The sequence below is a fragment of the Argopecten irradians genome, chromosome 14 (genome assembly GCF_041381155.1).
Source record: "Argopecten irradians isolate NY chromosome 14, Ai_NY, whole genome shotgun sequence".
NCBI lineage: Eukaryota > Metazoa > Mollusca > Bivalvia > Pectinida > Pectinidae > Argopecten > Argopecten irradians.
Window position 1 is genome coordinate 33,120,558 of NC_091147.1, and position 20,818 is coordinate 33,141,375.

The 20,818-nt window shown below is 33.6% G+C and overlaps 2 protein-coding genes across 2 annotated transcripts; one reads left to right on the forward strand and one right to left on the reverse strand.

Annotated features, from left to right (window-relative positions):
- On the forward strand, positions 1-923 carry LOC138307163 (uncharacterized). Its single transcript, XM_069247794.1, has 2 exons — positions 1-183; positions 369-923. Exons 1-2 carry the CDS (start codon positions 1-3, stop codon positions 921-923), a joined length of 738 nt encoding a protein of 245 aa, XP_069103895.1.
- A 2,425-nt stretch (positions 924-3,348) lies between these two features.
- On the reverse strand, positions 3,349-19,140 carry LOC138307164 (uncharacterized). Its single transcript, XM_069247795.1, has 9 exons — positions 18,901-19,140; positions 14,820-15,022; positions 14,324-14,397; positions 13,880-13,925; positions 11,783-11,848; positions 10,698-10,763; positions 7,383-7,519; positions 6,717-6,983; positions 3,349-4,841 (listed from the first exon to the last, which is right to left on the reverse strand). Exons 1-9 carry the CDS (start codon positions 19,138-19,140, stop codon positions 4,144-4,146), a joined length of 1,797 nt encoding a protein of 598 aa, XP_069103896.1. The 3' UTR covers positions 3,349-4,143.
- Positions 19,141-20,818: the final 1,678 nt, after the last annotated feature.

A 20,818-nucleotide genomic window follows, 5' to 3' on the forward strand; every position in this document is an offset into this window, starting at 1 on the left:
ATGAACAGGAGAGACTACATTACAGAAGCAAACCTTCAGATTGCTAACGCACAATTCTACCAGAAACTGGATAGGGACCCCACAGAGGAACACACCAAACTGGTAAATGACACCTTAGATAGGATCCTAGACCGAGGAGATATTGACGAGCGAGCTTTTTACGACCAGAGAACGCTCAAGCAGGCAAATTATATCTCCTCCCCAAAATCCACAAACCTGACAATTCGGGCAGGCCAATCATCAATTCTATAGGCCACCCTACCGAAAAGATATTTAAGTTTATTGATTACCATTTACCCCCTATTGTTGAAAATCTACCACCTTATCTAAAAGATACTACTGATTACTTGAATAAAACGCCATGCCAGAACCTACCAGATGACACTCTGTTAGTTACGATGGATGTTGTCTCTCTCTATACCAACATCCCGCACGCGGATGGCATTGCTGTATGTCGTGCGGCATGGGACAGACGTGTGTCTATGCTTTCGTCGACCCAGAGTTTAGTAGATCTCTTTACACTTGTCCTCATCCTGAACAACTATAAGTTTAATGACGATAACTACTTGCAAATCAGTGGTACAGCTATGGGCACCAAGATGGCTCCTTCCTATGCCAATGTATTCATGGGACACCTTGAATCTGCAATCTTAACATCAGCCCCAATAAAACCTTTCAGCTGGCTCAGATTCATTGACGATATTGAAATCAAATGGATCTCCAACCGACAGTCTCTCGATGAATTTATTGAACATTCCAACACATTCCACAATACCATCAGATTCACAGCCGACATATCATCAGATACCAATATGTTTCTAGACACTAGATCCACCTTAGTTGAAGGGACCATTAGTACGGACTTGTATTCCAAACCTACGGATTCTCATATATACCTCTGTCCCACCAGTTGTCATCCCTAGCTTACCACCAAAAGCATTCCCTATTCACAAGCTTTACCAATCCGTCGAATAATGTCCAACAATACCACCTTCGAACTCCGGTGCGAAGAGATGAAATGCCACATTCTCTCTAGAGGATACAAATCGCATCTGATCGAACAAGAAATCGACAAGGTCCGCGCCCTAGATAGAGCCAATCTTCTCATATACCAAACCAGAACTGCCACTCAACGTGTTCCCTGTGGGGAAACATTCCATCCTAACTTACCACATCTCCCTTCTATCCTTAGGAACCACTGGAAAATCATCGAGTCATCAACCAAACTCAGGCGTATTTTCCAGAGCCACCGCTACTAGCCTACCGCAGACCAAACAATGTAAAAGACACTGTAGTGAGCAGCAAACTTCCTCCTCTTGCTCCTGCTGCACAAACGGGTTCATTCAAGACATGCAACAATAAACGGTGCATGATGTGTCCATACACAGCAACCACAGACACATTCGAATGTGCTATCAACAACAGAGCCTACAACATCCGACAGAACCTGACGTGCAAATCCAGCAATGTCATCTACCTCCTCTCGTGTAGGAAATGCACCATGCAATACGTTGGGGAAACCGGTGGTCCACTCAACGTTAGAATCAGCAAATACCGCTGGTCTATCAAACAGAACAAACCTGACTATCCAGTTGCCAGACATTTTAACTTACCCAGCCATAGTTTGAAAGGCATGCAGGTGATTGCAATTGATCACTTTTCCTACTGGACACAAACCAAACGTCGATCGAGAGAGAAATTCTGGATTACCTATCTACAGACCGCTATCCCAAAGGCATTAACGAACGTTAGATTGACATCGATGGATCACTCGCTTTTCAATTGCTAATACCTAATTCCAACATTTCCCGTTCTTTTCTACGGTTTTTTGTCTTTTGCATGTGTTGCCCGGCAAAAGGGGACTAAATTTAGGACTTTGCTCCTTTGCACACACACACACACACACACACACACACACACACACCCACACACACACACACACACACACACACACACACACACACACACACACACACACACACACACACACACACACACACACACACACACACACACACACACACACACACACACACACACACACACACACACACACACACACCCTCACACACACACCCTCACACACACACCCTCACACACACACACACACACACACACACACACACACACACACACACACACACCTTTTTACGCTAAGGTGACTTAATCGCGAATATTTGCCCGCTTGTAATATTTTTAAATGTATTAACTTTGTTGTTAAGAGTAATAAAAGTATGGATATAAGGTCAGTGATAGTAACCCCTGGAGAATTGAAGATGTGTTATGGTAGGCTTTGTTATACCGAGAATTTTGTTTCCTTTTCAACCTAAACACATTTATCACTAAATATAACATTTTATTTGTTTCCTATTCAACCTAAATACATGAATCACTAAATATAACATTTTATTTGTTTCCTATTCAACCTAAATACATGAATCACTAAATATAACATTTTATTTGTTTCCTTTTCAACCTAAATACATTTATCACTAAATATAACATTTCATTTGTTTGCCTTTTCAACCTAAATACATTTATCACTAAATATAACATTTCATTTGTTTGCCTTTTCAACCTAAATACATTTATCACTAAATATAACATTTTATTTGTTTCCTATTCAACCTAAATACATTTATCACTAAATATAACATTTTATTTGTTTCCTATTCAACCTAAATACATTTATCACTCAATATAACATTTTATTTGTTTCCTTTTCAACCTAAATACATGAATCACTAAATATAACATTTTATTTGTTTCCTTTTCAACCTAAATACATGAATCACTAAATATAACATTTTATTTGTTTGCCTTTTCAACCTAAATACATTTATCACTAAGTATAACATTCCATTTGTTTGCCTTTTCAACCTAAACACATTTATCACTAAATATAACATTTTATTTGTTTGCCTTTTCAACCTAAATACATTTATCACTAAATATAACATTTCATTTGTTTGCCTTTTCAACCTAAACACATTTATCACTAAATATAACATTTTATTTGTTTCCTATTCAACCTAAATACATTTATCACTAAATAGAACATTTTATTTGTTTCCTATTCAACCTAAATACATTTATCACTAAATATAACATTTTTTTTGTTTCCTTTTCAACCTAAATACATGAATCACTAAATATAACATTTTATTTGCTTCCTTTTCAACCTAAATACATTTATCACTAAATATAACATTTTATTTGTTTCCTTTTCAACCTAAATACATTTATCACTAAATATAACATTTTTATGTTTACCTGTTTTGTGTCCCTCTGACGTGGTTGTCTTTTAATGGGCATGTGGATACAGAGAAGCATAAATTAAAACCAAAACTTGAAATAAGATTTATTACAATGAGTTCTCGCATGCTATTAATCAAGTCATGATATCATGACCATATGTTACACCAACATGTTTGTAATATTGAAAACAAAAAGTAAATGATATAGCCTATCTGTTCATCACTAAACAATACTAGACCTATTAGGTCACAAATCTAATAGGTATCAATACGTATTTCTAAACTATCTTTTTTGTATATCGCATTTAAAGCCAAACGTAATGGAGTTATCTCCCTTCAGTCAAAAAAGATATACTTTGGCACAAGAATGATAGATAACTAGGAATCTGTAAGGTATTTTCTATTTCATTAGATTTATGTTAGTAGGTACATTAAAGGATGATCAAGTTAACCAATTTCCCTAAATACATGAATATATATTTTAAATCTCGCTTCCAATTAACTATACCACTTGCAATGGCTTTAAGTAAGCTAATTTACAAAAATCAAAAACTGCTTTTGATTTTCTCGTCCAAAACGTACATATCATATTGCTAGTAATTTTCGTGGGAATGAAAGTATCGCGTGTATGTAGCCGTGAACACTCCAGCCGCAAAATGAGAGATCATTTATTATAAATATTAAGGTAGCATGTCGCCAATGTTGATTCATTTGTATTATTTCTCCAATGTATAGTCTATATCACGAGTTTTTACCTCGAAAAAAATAGCTTTATGATATGTAAATTATTTTCTCTTGCAGTCGGTAGTCCATCTTGTAAATACATATAAATTAGATTGTATACACCCATCATGTGTAGATGGTATACCAATGTGTTCTCATCAGCCTAATCATCGCTAATTATCACATCGTCCTTTTTTACATTATCCTCGTCATTCGCTGTGTTCTTTTCACACTCTCCGAGATCATATTTGTTATCATTAACTTGTATATGATCGTTACGCGAAGCATTTTCTACGTTATAACTCGTGATAGATTCCTCTTGACTTTTGTCCACCACAGTATTCCCTGTGTTATCATTAACAATCACGTCTTCAATCTCATTTGCGTTGTTATTTTCTGTCATAAAAACTTTTAAACCACTCTCATCGCTGTCATCTTTGACTGTTGCAGTGTTATTTTGCTCCGCCTCTACAGCGCCATTTGCTGGATCTTGGTGCCTTTTTTCATTAGTATTATTAACCTGATGTCCACTTACATCTGTGTCTTCTTGGTCTATAGAATGATCCATAAGTTCTACGTTTATATGTTTCTTTATCACAGGCCCAGTGCTATCTTCCATCCTTCCGATTGATGAGTCTTTAACGGATAAGGAAGCCTTCCGTACTCGTTCACTTTCAACTACAGATAATCCACCAATGGGAGTAGGTGGAGGCTGATTCACCAAGGAGGTTTCTTCAACGGGATCACGTAGTCGTTTAGAAATGACTTTTGGGACGGATATTCCTGTCACGCTCGGAAGCGTTGACTCTGACACCCTCAAAGATTGTCTGCTGGACCGTAAAGACACCAAGACTCGACTGCCTGTGTATAAAAGAAAATCAGACAAATTACAAAATGTTTTATTTCATTTTTTTTTTTCATTGGTTTAAGATTAGAGTAAATATTATTTTGCTAATATAATTTGCGTTACATGATTCTATGTTATATACTTTAGAATTTAAATAGGCTATTATCATTATCAATAAGTCATATTCTCATTGATTTAATAATGAGTAAACAATTAAGAATATAAATAAATAAAGCAGCTAATTTTCTAATCATTTACTAATATGGTTATTGATAATTGAAAGCAAATATTGTAAATAATTAATAGAAATAAATAAAAATAAATGTAAGTAATTAAGATATGTAAAGATACATAAATAATATGTAAACATACATTATATACGTAAACGCTATAGATACTAAGAGATAAATTATACTATGAATGTAAGCATATGTGAATAAATGTAAGCATGCATGCTACATTGCGTTAGTCAAGCAAACCAACATATATATCGGTTGAACCAACTTTATAACACCCAGTGTGATGTACAGAGAACGTTACATGAGCACTTGTATCATGTAATGATTTTAATTGATGGTGAGGCTTTAATAAAATGTTTGAACTTGAACTTGTATCATGAAATCATTGTGTAATGACGCTTTGAAAAACAAACATTGGAAACTTACAATGATTTTGTTCAATCCAATGCTATGTATATGTGGACACAGTGTGGACATAATTTTCATGCAGAGCCAAACTGACAATCAAAAAGCATGCTTACTTAGGGGTTTGGGCACGTGTGCCATTTACATGCAGAACGATGGGAAGACATTTTGTATTTGATTTTTTTTTTAAAAATCATGATAGTTTTGATATTTGTTTATGGTTACAAAGACAAAGTTTAGATACTGTTAGATAATAGAAATAAACGGATACAGTCGTCCATAGCTTAATACTTTGGTTCGGAAATACATGTTTGTAAAAAGTGTACACATTTTGAAATATGCCTGAATAATAATCAGTGAAGTTATAGTTTTGATATTCAAAAGTATATTTTGATCGTTTTGTAATCGAGATTAATGCCATTTGTTGATTGCTTGATGTTATCGTATATAAGTTAATTAAATAATTCAAAATTTATCAAGATATTAATAACACAATGATTTCAAAATGTAAAACTGTGGACAACTGAATCCTGTGTAGATTACATATTTATGTTGTATTGATCGACACCATGCGGAATTACAAACAATCATTACAAAGCCGTAGTTTCTGGTGATCAGCCTCTATCTAGGAAACGTATGACAATACAGTATGATGAAACAAAACCACAAGCAATTTTACATTTTATCAAAGTGCTCACGATACTGTCTTTACGATTTTTACGGGAAATCGTATTAAAGAGCCACTCTTCCATCAGCGGAAATAACTCTGTTTCTAGTCGCATTTTTTTCATTGGAATCCATCTATGTTCGGTCTTAATAGTTCAGAGTTATATAATGGTTAAAAGGGTATAACAATCAATGATTACATATTTAACATTAAATACGCTATGATAGTATTCTATATATAAGCGGAGTACGCGTATGGCTAGAGCTTCGCATTCATATAGTGGGAGAGAACCTGTATAGGCGTAGCCTGTTGTTCGATCCCTTTTCATATTATTCATGTAGTGTACTTTCAGATATATCATATATACATATTAAAAAGTGAAATAAATGCCAGTTGGAATAAGAAATAGCCAAAGAAAATTCTCAGGAACAGCAATGTCTAATTATAGATGCGGTATATAATAGCTAAAGGTAAAAAAAGCGATATAAGCCGTATGCATATAGCAGGAAAAGCGTGCGTATAATATTGTAGATAATTGGAATTCTAAATCTACCATTACCAAAACCAACCGTAGTCACCTTGAACATTCAAACCGTTAGGGGTAAGTATTAAATCATCTAAGAGTAGTTGTTTGAAAGCCGCCTCGTCATTGGCTAAGTTCTCACTTTCATTCTGTATGATATCACATGAAGTGGCAGCGTCGCCCCACGCGCTTTTGGGGCGATCTCGAGGCGTCGCCATTTTGCCTGATAGTAACCTTTTGCCGGGTGCTGTTGAGGGCCTTGTGTGGTATTCTGGTTTCCTGGTTTGGTCGTGTGTGTCTGACACTTCGGATCGTGGAGTATCTGTTGGTGGGAAATGACTTTACATGTAAACACGTGCTTATCAATATGCCATGGAAGGAACAAGAACACAGGTAATACGACAGCTTCGCTTCTTTCTCAGACATAATTATTTCCTAATGACCATATGATTAGCACTATGCGAATTGTGAGATTATGTTCGATTTTTAACACATTCTTTTATCTATCTAAAGTCTAAAATATCATCTTATTTGGCATTTCCATTTTGTGCAGCTATATTTTAAACGAAAGATTTACATCCTTTGTTACATTAAGAATACCATTCTAAACGGAACAAAAGATGCCAGATATTCACATAAAAACAAAAACTTAAATGAAAGATAATTTCAATAATGAGATAATGTTATTCAACATGAAATGAGTTTGTGGATGATGACGAACCTGGGGGTGCCGGAACCTCCTCTGCTCGTCCTTTCAGGCGGGATGAGGCAGGTCCCGTCATAAAGCAGGCTAGCGGATTCTTCCGCGGCATGTAAACACCATATACAGACAGGCCTTTAGCGTCTAAAAGGTGAGCTCTAAACATCAACATAAGATATATATAGTAACTTCAGTTAGATCTTTTTGTTAAGGCAATTATATAAAAGTATCTTAAGGTAAGCTTTGAAAAGTATACAAACATGTGATGTACAGTGTACGTAACATGTTAAATATACTATCATTGATACATGTAATACTAACATTATAAATAGTGTTAAACGTATTGAATAGATTTTTTATGTTATGGAGATATAACACAAAAATTTGAGTGTACTCTAAATAAATCGCGAAGCGGTTTATGATGAGAGTACACACAGATTTGTGTATCATATCTTCATAACATAACAAAATTATTCAAATTAATCGTTGTTATTCAATTTACGAAAGATAATCCCTTCAATACTCAAAATTCATTTTGGGACTCTTTTGTCTATGAAATCATTACGCCGTCATCTCAGGCAATCAGATGCAACGTCACAAACGGTGGCGCCATTTTTTCCTTCAAGGGCTGATAAAGTAAATTTTTATACCGATGAAAATGCTCGTGCCAAGCAAAATTGAAATATATGTATGTAACACGTACACTAGTATGTATAACAAGTACACTAGTATGTATAACAAGTAAACTATTACGTATAACAAGTACATTAGTATGTATAACAAGTACACAAGTATATATAACAAGTACACAAGTATGTATAACAATTACACTAGTATATATAACAAGTACACAAGTATATATAACAATTACACTAGTATATATAACAAATACACAAGTATATATAACAATTACACTAGTATGTATAACAAGTACACTAGTATGTATAACAAGTACACTAGTATATGTAACAAGTACACTAGTATATGTAACAAGTACACTAGTATATATAACAAGTACACTAGTATATGTAACAAGTACACTAGTATATATAACAAGTACACTAGTATATTTAACAAGTACACTAGTATATATAACAAGTACACTAGTATATATAACAGTACACTAGTATATATAACAGTACACTAGTATATTTAACAGTACACTAGTATATATAACAGTACACTAGTATATATAACAAGTACACTAGTATATATAACAAGTACACTAGTATATATAACAAGTACACTAGTATATGTAACAATTACACTAGTATATATAACAAGTACACAAGTATATGTAACAAGTACACTAGTATATGTAACAAGTACACTAGTTTATCCTGCAACTGTCCCACATACTGACCGATAACTACTGCCGGATAAACTTGTGCTTTATCCGTCAATACGATATATGCTTTATCCGTCAATACGATCACGTGAATTTGTTCCATATCTGACGGAACTTTTTCTAACTTGACCCAGAACTTGAACCTTCCGGTGAATGAAACGTCATTCAGTCCCGCTAAAACGTGACGTCACATTCATCGAAATGACGTCATTTTTACGATATCGAAAATCTCGTATGGCGGTGTCGTCTTTTTCTTGGCTCATGACAAAGGTATGTATTGTTAAGTAATTCTTTAATGGGTATTGGTTGTTATTTGAGTATTTTCATTTCCTTTCAGTGATATATCACCCTGAATAGAATTACGGTTACTGTTTGTGAATGCGCTTATTTATTTCCCACGGCAGTAAAAAGGAGTACACTCTCATTCGGTTAAGGGAATGAATCTTTACCTCCGCATCAAAGAAGCGTCTCGCTTCGAGCGAAACAAAGTAAGGAACTGTCAATTTGCTTTCGTTTTGAAAGCCATAATGGTTGCAGGATAAACAGAATACACGGTTAGTATCTTACAATACAAGTTTTATTTTGGTGCTCGACACGGAAAGCCGAGATGACTCGGCAAAGCCTCGTCATCTCGGCTTTCCTAAGTCTCGCACCAAAATAAACCTTGTATTGTAAGATACTAACCGTGTATTCTCTATATATATAACAAGTACACTAGTATATGTAACAAGTACACTAGTATATATAACAAGTACACTAGTATATTTAACAAGTATACTAGTATATATAACAAGTACACTAGTATATATAACAGTACACTAGTATGTATAACAAGTACACTAGTATGTATAACATGTACACTAGTATATATAACAAGTACACTAGTATGTATAACACGTACACTAGTATATGTAACAAGTACACTAGTATATATAACAAGTACACTAGTATATGTAACAATTACACTAGTATATATAACAAGTACACAAGTATATGTAACAAGTACACAGTATATGTAACAAAACACTAGTATATATAACAAGTACACTAGTATGTATAACATGTACACTAGTATATATAACAAGTACACTTGTATGTATAACAAATACACTAGTATATATAACAAGTACATTAGTATATATAACAAGTACACTAGTATATATTATATAACAAGTAAACTAGTATATATAAAGTACACTAGTATAACAAGTACACTAGTATTATAAAGTACACTATATATTATACAGTAGTATATATATATAACAAGTACACAGATATATAACAAGTACACTAGTATATATAACAAGTATATATAATAACAAGTACACTAGTATATATAACAAGTACACTAGTATATATAACAAGTACACTAGTATATATAACAAGTACACTAGTATATATAACAAGTACACTAGTATATATAACAAGTACACTAGTATATATAACAAGTACACTAGTATATATAACAAGTACACTAGTATTATATATATAACAAGTACACTAGTAAATTATATAACAAGTACACTAGTATATATAACAAGTACACTAGTATATATAACAAGTACACTAGTATATATAACAAGTACACTAGTATATATAACAAGTACACTAGTATATATACAAGTATAACAAGTACACTAGTATATATAACAAGTACACTAGTATATATAACAAGTACACTAGTATGTATAACAAGTACACTAGTATATATATTATTTAACAAGTACACTAGTATATATAACAAGTACACTAGTATATATAACAAGTACACTAGTATATATAACAAGTACACTAGTATGTATAACAAGTACACTAGTATATGTAACAAGTACACTTGCATCTGTAGTTTGATCCACATATTAGTGAAGCAATCACTGACAAAAAGGAGTATCTTACAGTGTATGGTAATTTGGACGTTGAGATATATTGACAGATTATAGATATTAAAATATCATCAATATACAATATATCAATTTTATTAAGGTTACCTGTTATAGCGGGCACCGGTAAGAAACGCATGCGTAGAGTCTTCCTTCTTGCGTACAGGCATATACCTATTAAGGAAATGTTGCATATAATAAAGCTATATAAGAACTCGATAAAGATCAGAGCTATATACTGTTAAACAACTTATTTGTGCTAATACGTAATTTTTCATTACCTTCTGCATTTTGTTCAAGTCGATTTAGACCTAAATAGTTCAGTTGATCTATAAACATTTTCGATGGGATGTATTTTTGCGACGTATAATACATGAAAATAAGTTGGTTCACAGAATATTGATTTGTGGCTCACTGATTGGTCAATTACAGCGGTTATCATAACGATTGAACGTGTATAACGGCCTTATCCTGTATTTAATCCAATATAGATGGTCATTTTCGTGGGCATGATATTTTTGCGGTTTCAGAGGGCATTATTATGGTCGTGAAAAAGTTATCTGCAAAATAAAAAGTATAATTATATTTAATCAGATCTCGAAATATTTGTTATTTTTTCTCATTTTAAGGCAAAATTGCGAAATGTTCTATCCGCGAAAATATCCGGCTCTGCCGTAATAATGGTTGATGTCACAGACAAAATAATCACTTCGACATTTGAAATTACAACAGATATTTTATATAAACAATACGTAATGTTATCATACTATCTGCTTTAACCTAACAGTTTGAAGTTTCAAATAAATAAAGCCCATGACACCATTCTTATATATGAATTAAGCAATAAAGGCCCATACCATCAGTAGACTGAAAATACACGTAATTGATACTAAAACCAAAATCACCCTTACCATATCTAAAAAACCAGTTACCACAATAGAAAGGCGTCGACTACCATATCAACATGAAACAAAGGAAACCATATTCCTCGCTCTTTATTATAATTCATTATTCCTAATTAAATAGCCAGACATTTTGAAGCTTTTGTCGAAGAAAATTCCTAAACCATCTTAATAGAAACAAAACATCGAAAGAGGGTTTCATATCGGAGATAATCCCCGACTAGGTGGTTGATTATAATTGGACATAAAAAAACTACATGATTATATATATGATAAAATCCTGGAGCTCACCTGTCGGCTATGAGATACATAAATGTCATGTAATCATTATCCTCGTCAGAGGAATAATCATCACCGCTGGAAACAGTAATATAATCATACTGGAGTTATCTCCCTTGATTTGGATTCAATAGCTTTGTGTATTACTGTTAAATGAATGTTTACGTGTAACATTGTGTTGTTTTGTATGGTGACGACGTCTGAACAAAATCAACACCTCTAATGCTCAATTTGATAATGATTTCATATTTTGTATTTCAAAGAAACATTTTGAAAAAATCCGATTAAAACTCATGACGTAGATTTTAAAATGTGATGCTTTAAATACACTTTGATTTCAAGATTATTAAAAATCCAGAAAAGATAATAAAGTAATTATAATATTTGGATTTCAGTCAATAAATAGTTATATCGACCAAAGAAAATATGTATCAACCTTGGACTACGTCATCTGTCATCTGTCGCGGTAGGTATTTTTTCTTTGGTCGATACAGCCATCGATCATCTAAATGCTATATATGTATAATACTATGACGACCATTTGATATGGAATTTTTCTTAAAATGAGCTATTTCTAGAAAATATAATGGAAACAAAATGCGCGCTAAACAATTCCTGTCATGTCTGATGATACAAATAGCTACAAGTGAATTAAAATAAGTATACCTCAATGATAACATAATATATACGATGATATACATATAATATTATCTATCCAAATAAAGAAATTCTGATTAAATATTGACACACCGGGCTCGTGACACACAAGTTGTAGGCTAGTGTAGGATTAACATGCATGTTTATCATAGCCTGACATCATTACAGCGTAGGAAACATTCGTGTAGTGATGACCGGTCTCAAATGATCGCCTAATTAGGTAAACATATTGAGGATTCCCGTCTAAAATAATGATAAGCATAGGGCAATAGGTAAGGCTTACAACAATTTGATGGTCTGGACTTGCCATGGGAATGATTTGTGATTTTTTGTTTTTTATTGTACTCACCTTACATTTAATAATTGTAACATATTGGTACCATATAAAACAAATGAAAAAATACACACGTACCCTTATAGATGTTCCACCGCCGACAGAGCATAAACGATACCCATCATTTGGACAATAATTGGTGTTTTATCCTGTACATATATGTCTTATTAACACAAAAAAAGTATTTTAATATAATATATTTCGCTTTTGGTGTCGCATATTTTTTCGGGATGAAATTAATTATTTTCGTTATTTCTATCTTTAAGTGAAATGAAAAGCTTAATTTTTTTAACGGTGGCAATGGTGTAAAGTAAGTAATTTTTGTTACAGAAGAAAAATACAGAATCGTCTGCTCCTGTTTTTGATAGAAAAAATACTATTTGTCAGCGGTGGAGCATTTTTAAGCATATGTAATGCAAGATACATTATTCGATAATGCAAGCAATACACCTTGGAAGTGAATATTCAATAAGGACGTCACATAAACACACATGCTCATGCTATATATTTCTACACTGCTGGCCATGATATCGACATTCACGTCCAATGACCATGCATTTGTGAAGTAGCACATGTATACCCTCTGTGGAATAACAAACATTTTATTAAGGCTTACCATCAGTAAAATCTGTTTCAATAAAACACATTTTATCAAATGCATATTGTGTACCAGTATAAAGAGCTATACGTTCAATTAGCATTTTTGTGTGTCTGTTAATCCCATGACTGGATAAATGACATGAATGAAATGAAAAGGATATGACTACAATTATAAACAGAGTCCAGAGAATCAGAAATCTTGACTAACGACATTGCATCAATTGACAGTAGAAAGTCTATCATGATGCTTTAAGTTCAACGTGTAAGTTCAGATGATAACCTGACATCGATTACTTGAGACAAAACGCATCGTCGTAAATCAACATCTCCACATGTAACATGTCAAAATTGTAATCAAAGCTTAACTTAAGTTTTTACGAGAAATCATGACATTAATATAATTTTCCAAGAATATTATCTTATATTTTCAATATCGCTGATCATGTTGTAGTATGAATACATTGTAACATCGTTTCACATCACACAGACAGTAACAAAAAGAATATCTGAATACTTACTCTCTAGGGGTAGTGTTAATAGTAGAATACTGTGTACTCTCCATCTCTACAACACACAGTCGATATCATGTTTACGTTTATATAGAGTCATATACAAATGTAACAAACCTTGTTATAAGTAAAGGAATGATTTCAAATGGACATATTCTAAAGTCATGTAACAAATATAAGAATTAGTTTACATTTTGATTATTATCTACAATAACAAGAAAGAGACAGAAAACGTTTAAATAAACTTGTACACGCTAACATTTTGAACTAATTACTATTCTAAATGGTTTGATATTCGGTAAATCGTAGTATTTTAATCAAGATTGACCGTCTCACTTTCTAAGATAAATAACGAGGGAAATGTCCTACTACAATGTAGTAATGCAATCGAATGTTGAATGTCAGAGAAACACAATAGCTACGTAAACAAAGAGATTATTTTAAAGTTCTTACTTTTGGCACTTTCTCGTCGTTGTGTGTACGCATTAACAGGTGCAGAATTACTTCTTTGTCTCGCTCGTAATAACCTACACAAAGGTAAAATAGAACACGTGTAGAGCAATCCATTTCAATGCATTTGGCATTAGTTTCATGTAATGATTTTGTCTTAAAACTTCTTTCTTTTATCTTTTCTTTTCAAGGTTTTGGTACTTGTTTCATGTTATGTTTTAAAATTTGGTAGGTACTGAAAATATATTTCTTCTTACAATGGAGATTATTCTAGGTATAATACATGTAGATAAAAAAACCCATCGCGGTTCTGGTGGTAAAATCTTATTCTAACGTTGTAACAGTTCGGGGAAAATAGGCTTTGAAACGTGGACACATTTCACAATGACATGCATTAATCACTACTCTCAGTGTAGATTTATTAGAAGTATCAAAAGTTAAGGCTGAATTACTAGCAACATATCTCATATTTGATGGGAACTTTGGGATAAAAACATACGTTGTTCGAGTTGGTCGGCCATATTTAATATTTGTAGCATCGGAAGACTGAGTTTGAGTTTGGTGGAGTTCTGTTGCTGAGAGGTACTGGTGCGTAGTGTTTGGCCGGTAGTAAAGAGTTTCACTCCTCTTTGGTGGAGCAGAGCGCCCTCTAACGAGAGATCGGGTGCGAGGCTCCTTTAGATGTTGCCCATATTGGCCATGCTAGACAAAAAATGTAATAAATTGTTAGATTTATTGCGAAAAAGAAAGTAATACGCATGACAGAATAGGTATACATGCTTCAAGATTTATAAATTCGTTTTGTATAATCAGCTATTTTAGCCATTATCGATTCAACGTGACATAAATACGATTTATATAAAATACAATCGCACTCTTCTATTGAACCTGAGCATACAGCTAAGGCCCGGTCCCACTGGCGTTTAGGAAGATTTGCGAATGCATGGCGCACAAAATTGGCTGATATTCGCTGAACATACGCAACATTCGTAAATCGTACTTGTATCTGTCGCCCAACATCCGCACACGTCCGTAATTATCCGCAATGGCGTGTTTTTCCGTTCCCAGGATTTTTGAACTGCACAAAATTTTGATTGCGGAAATCATTCGCATTAGATACGCTATTCGCTCGCAATATATACTCAATACATGCTTATTATATGCGCTGTATATCCGCTGTTATTCGTTGATATCCGCAACTGACAGGGTTTTGCGGCTTTATAGCGAACTAGGACAGTGTGTAAAAACGAATATATAGCGTACCTATCACGTTGACATCACGAATCAAAATAATTTGTAACGAATGTATATTGAGTTCAGCGTTTGTATTGCGTCTGTTTTGCATTTGATTTGAGAATAATTTGCGAATGTATAACAAACGTGTTGCGTAAACCAAAACTACTGTATAAATATGGCAAAAATCCACATATTTATCTATTATTTCCAGTCCGTCGAGAAGTACAGGTGTAATAATGGGTCCTCGGCAATAATACCAAGGCAACATAACAATGGTATCCAACAACATATCAATCAAATTGTTCAAATCATGAAATTAATTCAAAGACAGAAAAGAAAAAGTTTTTTGCTTTGATTTGAATTTGAAGCAGACTGGACGTTCTTTGTATTTGGAGGATGTAGGATGAAAGTTGCAGCTTGCTTATCTTTGTTGCAGTCGTGTTGTTGTGAAAAGCGATATCGAAAGGCCCGAGCGCGCTTCTTTTCCTACCGTAATTCAGATGCCCAACATGCGCAATACAACCGTTCTTTCCGCTACATCTGCGCAATGCATTATTAATAGATTCGTAATATTTCCGTAACAATCGCAATACTTCCGATCTGTTTCCTCAATATATGCGTTATTTATTCGTAATTGTTTGTTACGTATCCGCATTGTTGGATAATCTTACCGAATGTACCCCTCACGGGAGAGCATCCGTTATCGTATTCGTTTTTATTCGTGAAAACCGCATTTGTTCATAATAAATTCGCAGAACGTTATTAACATATCCGTAATTTATAATTGAAAATTTGTTATTTTTAGCCAATTTTGTTGCGGATGACAACGAACGGCCAAAATTTGTAAACTAAATTCATTCGTAATTAATCCGCTCTTCAGTGGGACCGGGCCTAACACTATTGAACCCGTAAAGACACGTCAATTACAATGTACCGGCGTCTTATTTATCCGTTTAAACACGTCTTTTATCGCCTTCGTAATGGTTAAAGTATAACTTAATGAATTGGTAGTTGTTGAATGTCTAATCCAGTTATCTGAAAGCCACAGTCACTTTTGACGAATGTTTCAGCTGATTATGCTAATCGTTTAATCCTACTAGTCAGTAGATTGATTATTGGACGCTTACTCGTTAATCCATTTGTAATCCCACGTGTAGGCAGGATCTGCCCGACGAACAGATTTATAGTTACGTAATCTGGTGTGAGTGATACTGTATCAGAAGAGTACATCTCGTGCGTCAAACCCGTCACAGATCCTGATCAATGTTTCAATACCGCATACTGTATATAATGTGAAATTCTCGGGATATGAAACTTGTATAAACTTAATTAGCGGTAATTTAAAGTAATTTGGTATACATAAAAAATGCTACATGTATAGCTTTTAAGCTAAGCGTCGCTCTTTGTAAAGCTCTCTTTGCATGACATAATCCAAAACTCCTGGAGTATCGAGTGTAGAGATCGTAAGTGATCGTACGTAACGAACGCTACGATGAAGTTAAAAAATAGTGACATCAATGCTTAAATGTTGTATTGCGGTATATTTAATCTACCACGCCAATAATGCCGATAAAAGTTCTCCAAACTGACTGAGATCATGTCAAGGAATACGTGTATATAGAATTTCTAATTTGCTCTTTAATTTGAAAAGATATATTGACATTGGTGGGTGCCATAGTACACTCCACCTTAAAATCGGCATGGACAGTTGTACCGTAATTCAAACAGAACAAAGTTCAATGATAGAGCAAAATTGTTAAGCTAATACTGTAGATCTTTTATTGATTTATTTCAATATTAGCGATGGAATTATCTATCTTTTCAATACTGCATTACACTAATCGCGATCTCCTTGCATTATTGTCAGACGTCAATAATACAATTAAATGATTATTGACTATATAAAACATTGTTTCACATTGTACACAATCCGATATAAAAATAAATTAATCAAAAGACTTAAAATGACCTTTTAAGCATTAAAAGTACATGTTCAACATTTTTTAATTATCTTTTTATACAGGATCTTCATTCAATACAACATACAAATGTACTCAATTGACTCTCAGACACATACACACATACTGGAATCACTCCTATATTGCACATATGCATACAAAAGATATAACAGATGTGTCATATTAATAGAGTCACACCTGATGCATTCTGATCTAATCATTCCACACTTCACACACTTTCTTTACTGTTTACAAGCTTTGCGTCATATACACTCACCTACATGTATTCCATCTTTGCATATTACAGAGTTAGCTCCCTTGCGGGTAGGTATTGAATGTTACGTCATTATTTTGTGAGCGCAAATAACGTCGTTTTCTCCGAAACGTATGACGTTACACTCTTAAACACATGACGTCACAACCAATACCTACCCGCAAGTGCAGATAACTCTGTAATATGCAAATTCGGAATTTTATACTCAAGAGATGGAATGAAAGAGACAATAACACTAATTTAACATTTGGAAATGAAAGAGATTAACTATATTACACTGAATAGTAAGGAAAGGAAGTCAGGATTAGAAAAAAAGCAAAAAGCGATAGAGTTTGAAAGAAAGAAAAAAAGGACGAAAATCGTATAATATAGTAATCAAAAAGATGCAAAAATGTATTTTTATGTATTTTATACCGCTTCGCAATCTATATTGTCAAAAATTGTGTTCCATTTTCTTGGACCAGATGGTGTTGTATCTGATTTGTTCAGTTCTGATCCGTTTCTATCTCTACGAAATAGTTATAAATTGGTAGGCATATATTGATAAAGAAGTTCTTTTCTCTGTAAATTATTTGAAAAAAAAACTTTTTGGTAGCTTAAAAAAGACCTTGGTAATGTATGAAATTTGTGTTTATTTGGTAAATCTGAATAAATTCTTGATATGTGTAAAATAAACTTTCTTCTACATTCATTACAGTGTTGTTTATAATCACCTTTCTGATAATAGTGTTTATAAAAGATTATCTTCGAAATTCCTATTTACCTTCATATCATTGTTTTACGAAATGGAAGCTATAAAAATGTTTTCCGGAATGATTTTCTCATTATATTTTGAGCTTAACATAAACCACGATTTAAGGATATCACTCTAGAATGTATTTTTTTTTTTTAATTTTTTTTTTTACATTTTTACATATCTTTATATACTCTAGAATGTTTTTTGTTTTTGTTTTTGTTTTTACATATATTTATATATCCTGAACCACAATTTGAAAGAAGATCAGTGTTTATAAAGGATTTAAGAATCATCTGTCATTTCTCTTTAGTCTGACAGAGTCTTCCATGTCATACCGTGCATGATCTTTAAGACATTATCCATCCCAATAACCTACCTTGCTGGAACTGAGTAGCCCATGGACAAACAGTGGCGACTCCCCACTATGGTTCGACTCTCTACTGGTTTCTATTGCCCAATTCGGTGATCTATGACCTTCTGCAATCTTTTCTTTATGACTTCGATCCACTTCATCACGTATTTGCTGTATATATTCAGGTTCCCTATTGTATGTGTAGGGACTTAAGGGATGTTTCTTGCTGCCTGCAAAAACAAAGAGACAGAAAGTTGAAAGCATCATAAAAGAGAGTGTACAGATTCAATGATAATTTGGATGGTTATTGCAGCCTGCCCAGAATTGTGACCATAATTGTAAATTAAAAAGTGCGTACCGATTCGATCAGAATGTGAATCGTCACTTCCAAATACTATATCAATCTAATATACTTAGGGTTTAATATCCAAAGGGGAACACCATTCTACATTTCGTTGTGGTATTTGTATGCACTAGGACCTATGCTTATCTTAATGTTATCTCATAATGGTTATTTCAATATTAGTTTGTTATTAAGTTGCTATTGTGTTAAGATTATGATGTTTTAAATGTTTATTAACACAAAAATCCTAGATACAGGCAATACCCATTCAGCAAATTTTGTGTTGAATAATTTTAATAAGCATAGACTAACATGAAACTAAATACGTATTTTGAAGGAGACATTTTTATGTTCGATCTCACGTTCTCGGAAGGTGGCGGGCCGATCGATTAAGTGCGGTGGGTACACTATGGGTGTATTAATGGATTAGAAACACGCTTTAAAAGTCCAACAGACAATGACTGACTGGCTGAGATGGACCTTAGAAAACTAGACGTCGATAAAAATTTACACACCTTACGACAACCCATTAGCTATAATAGTTAGTTTAGGGTTACGGTTTATGAACATGCCTTTAGAACGGTAGCTATTCTTCACTAAAGAATCATCTTAAGTTAACAAAAGTCCCTCCTATCTACCGGGAGTATAATAGTTTACTGGCATTTAAATTTATGGGGTTACAAAATATCTTACCACTTTGGATTATTTTTGTATCAGGGATAACAAACAGAAGTCTATCGCCTTATCTATGCCGATGTGAATGTGAACATGTCGCTTTATTGTAGATGTATCACCTGGCAAGAGATTAATGAGCATTCCTCAGGATAAGGTTGTACAGTCAAGTTGTCTCATATCAATAAATGACTTACAAAATTAAAAGAAATAGTATTTTTTATGTTTAAAGTCAAGCATAGATTCAAGGTCAGAAAGATACTTCAGTTATTTCAATATACAGATTACTACATTGTATATACAGAATGTACATCAGTGTATCAAACTGAAATCGGGTATGTTTGACCGATAGGGGTGATATTATTAGTTACACAGTTTGTTAGTGACCTAATACGGAAAAGAATATTGGGTCTAAAATAAACTTGTATCGGGCGAGGCGAAGCCGAGCCTATACATACATGCTTATTTTAGACCCAATGTTTTTCCGTATTAGGTCACTAACAAACTGTGTAACGAATTTATCCCATCGAAGACCATTTCAATGAAGTAGCAACTGCAAAATGCATAAATATGTACTGAGTATGGAAACCAAAACGACTTAAAACAATGTTCGACTCGAATGCGTTGTCATGGTCCATTTCTGTTAAATAATCCTAAATAAGTGTTGCCGATTTCGGTTTGCTCTGAAAGAGGTCATCAGCGCTATCATTCAAACATTTTATCTCCATCTCTTCGAGTGCCGTCGTCGCGAAGTGTTACGTACTTGACAGCCATCTTGTTACTAATGGCGTTAGGGGCAAAGAACGATAACTCCAAACCTGATACGATTTCTACTAACCTGATACGACTATATTTTGTATATCACGTGACGTCATTTTAACCAATAGGAATACAGGATTAATATTAAATGAATCCTTATTAGAGATG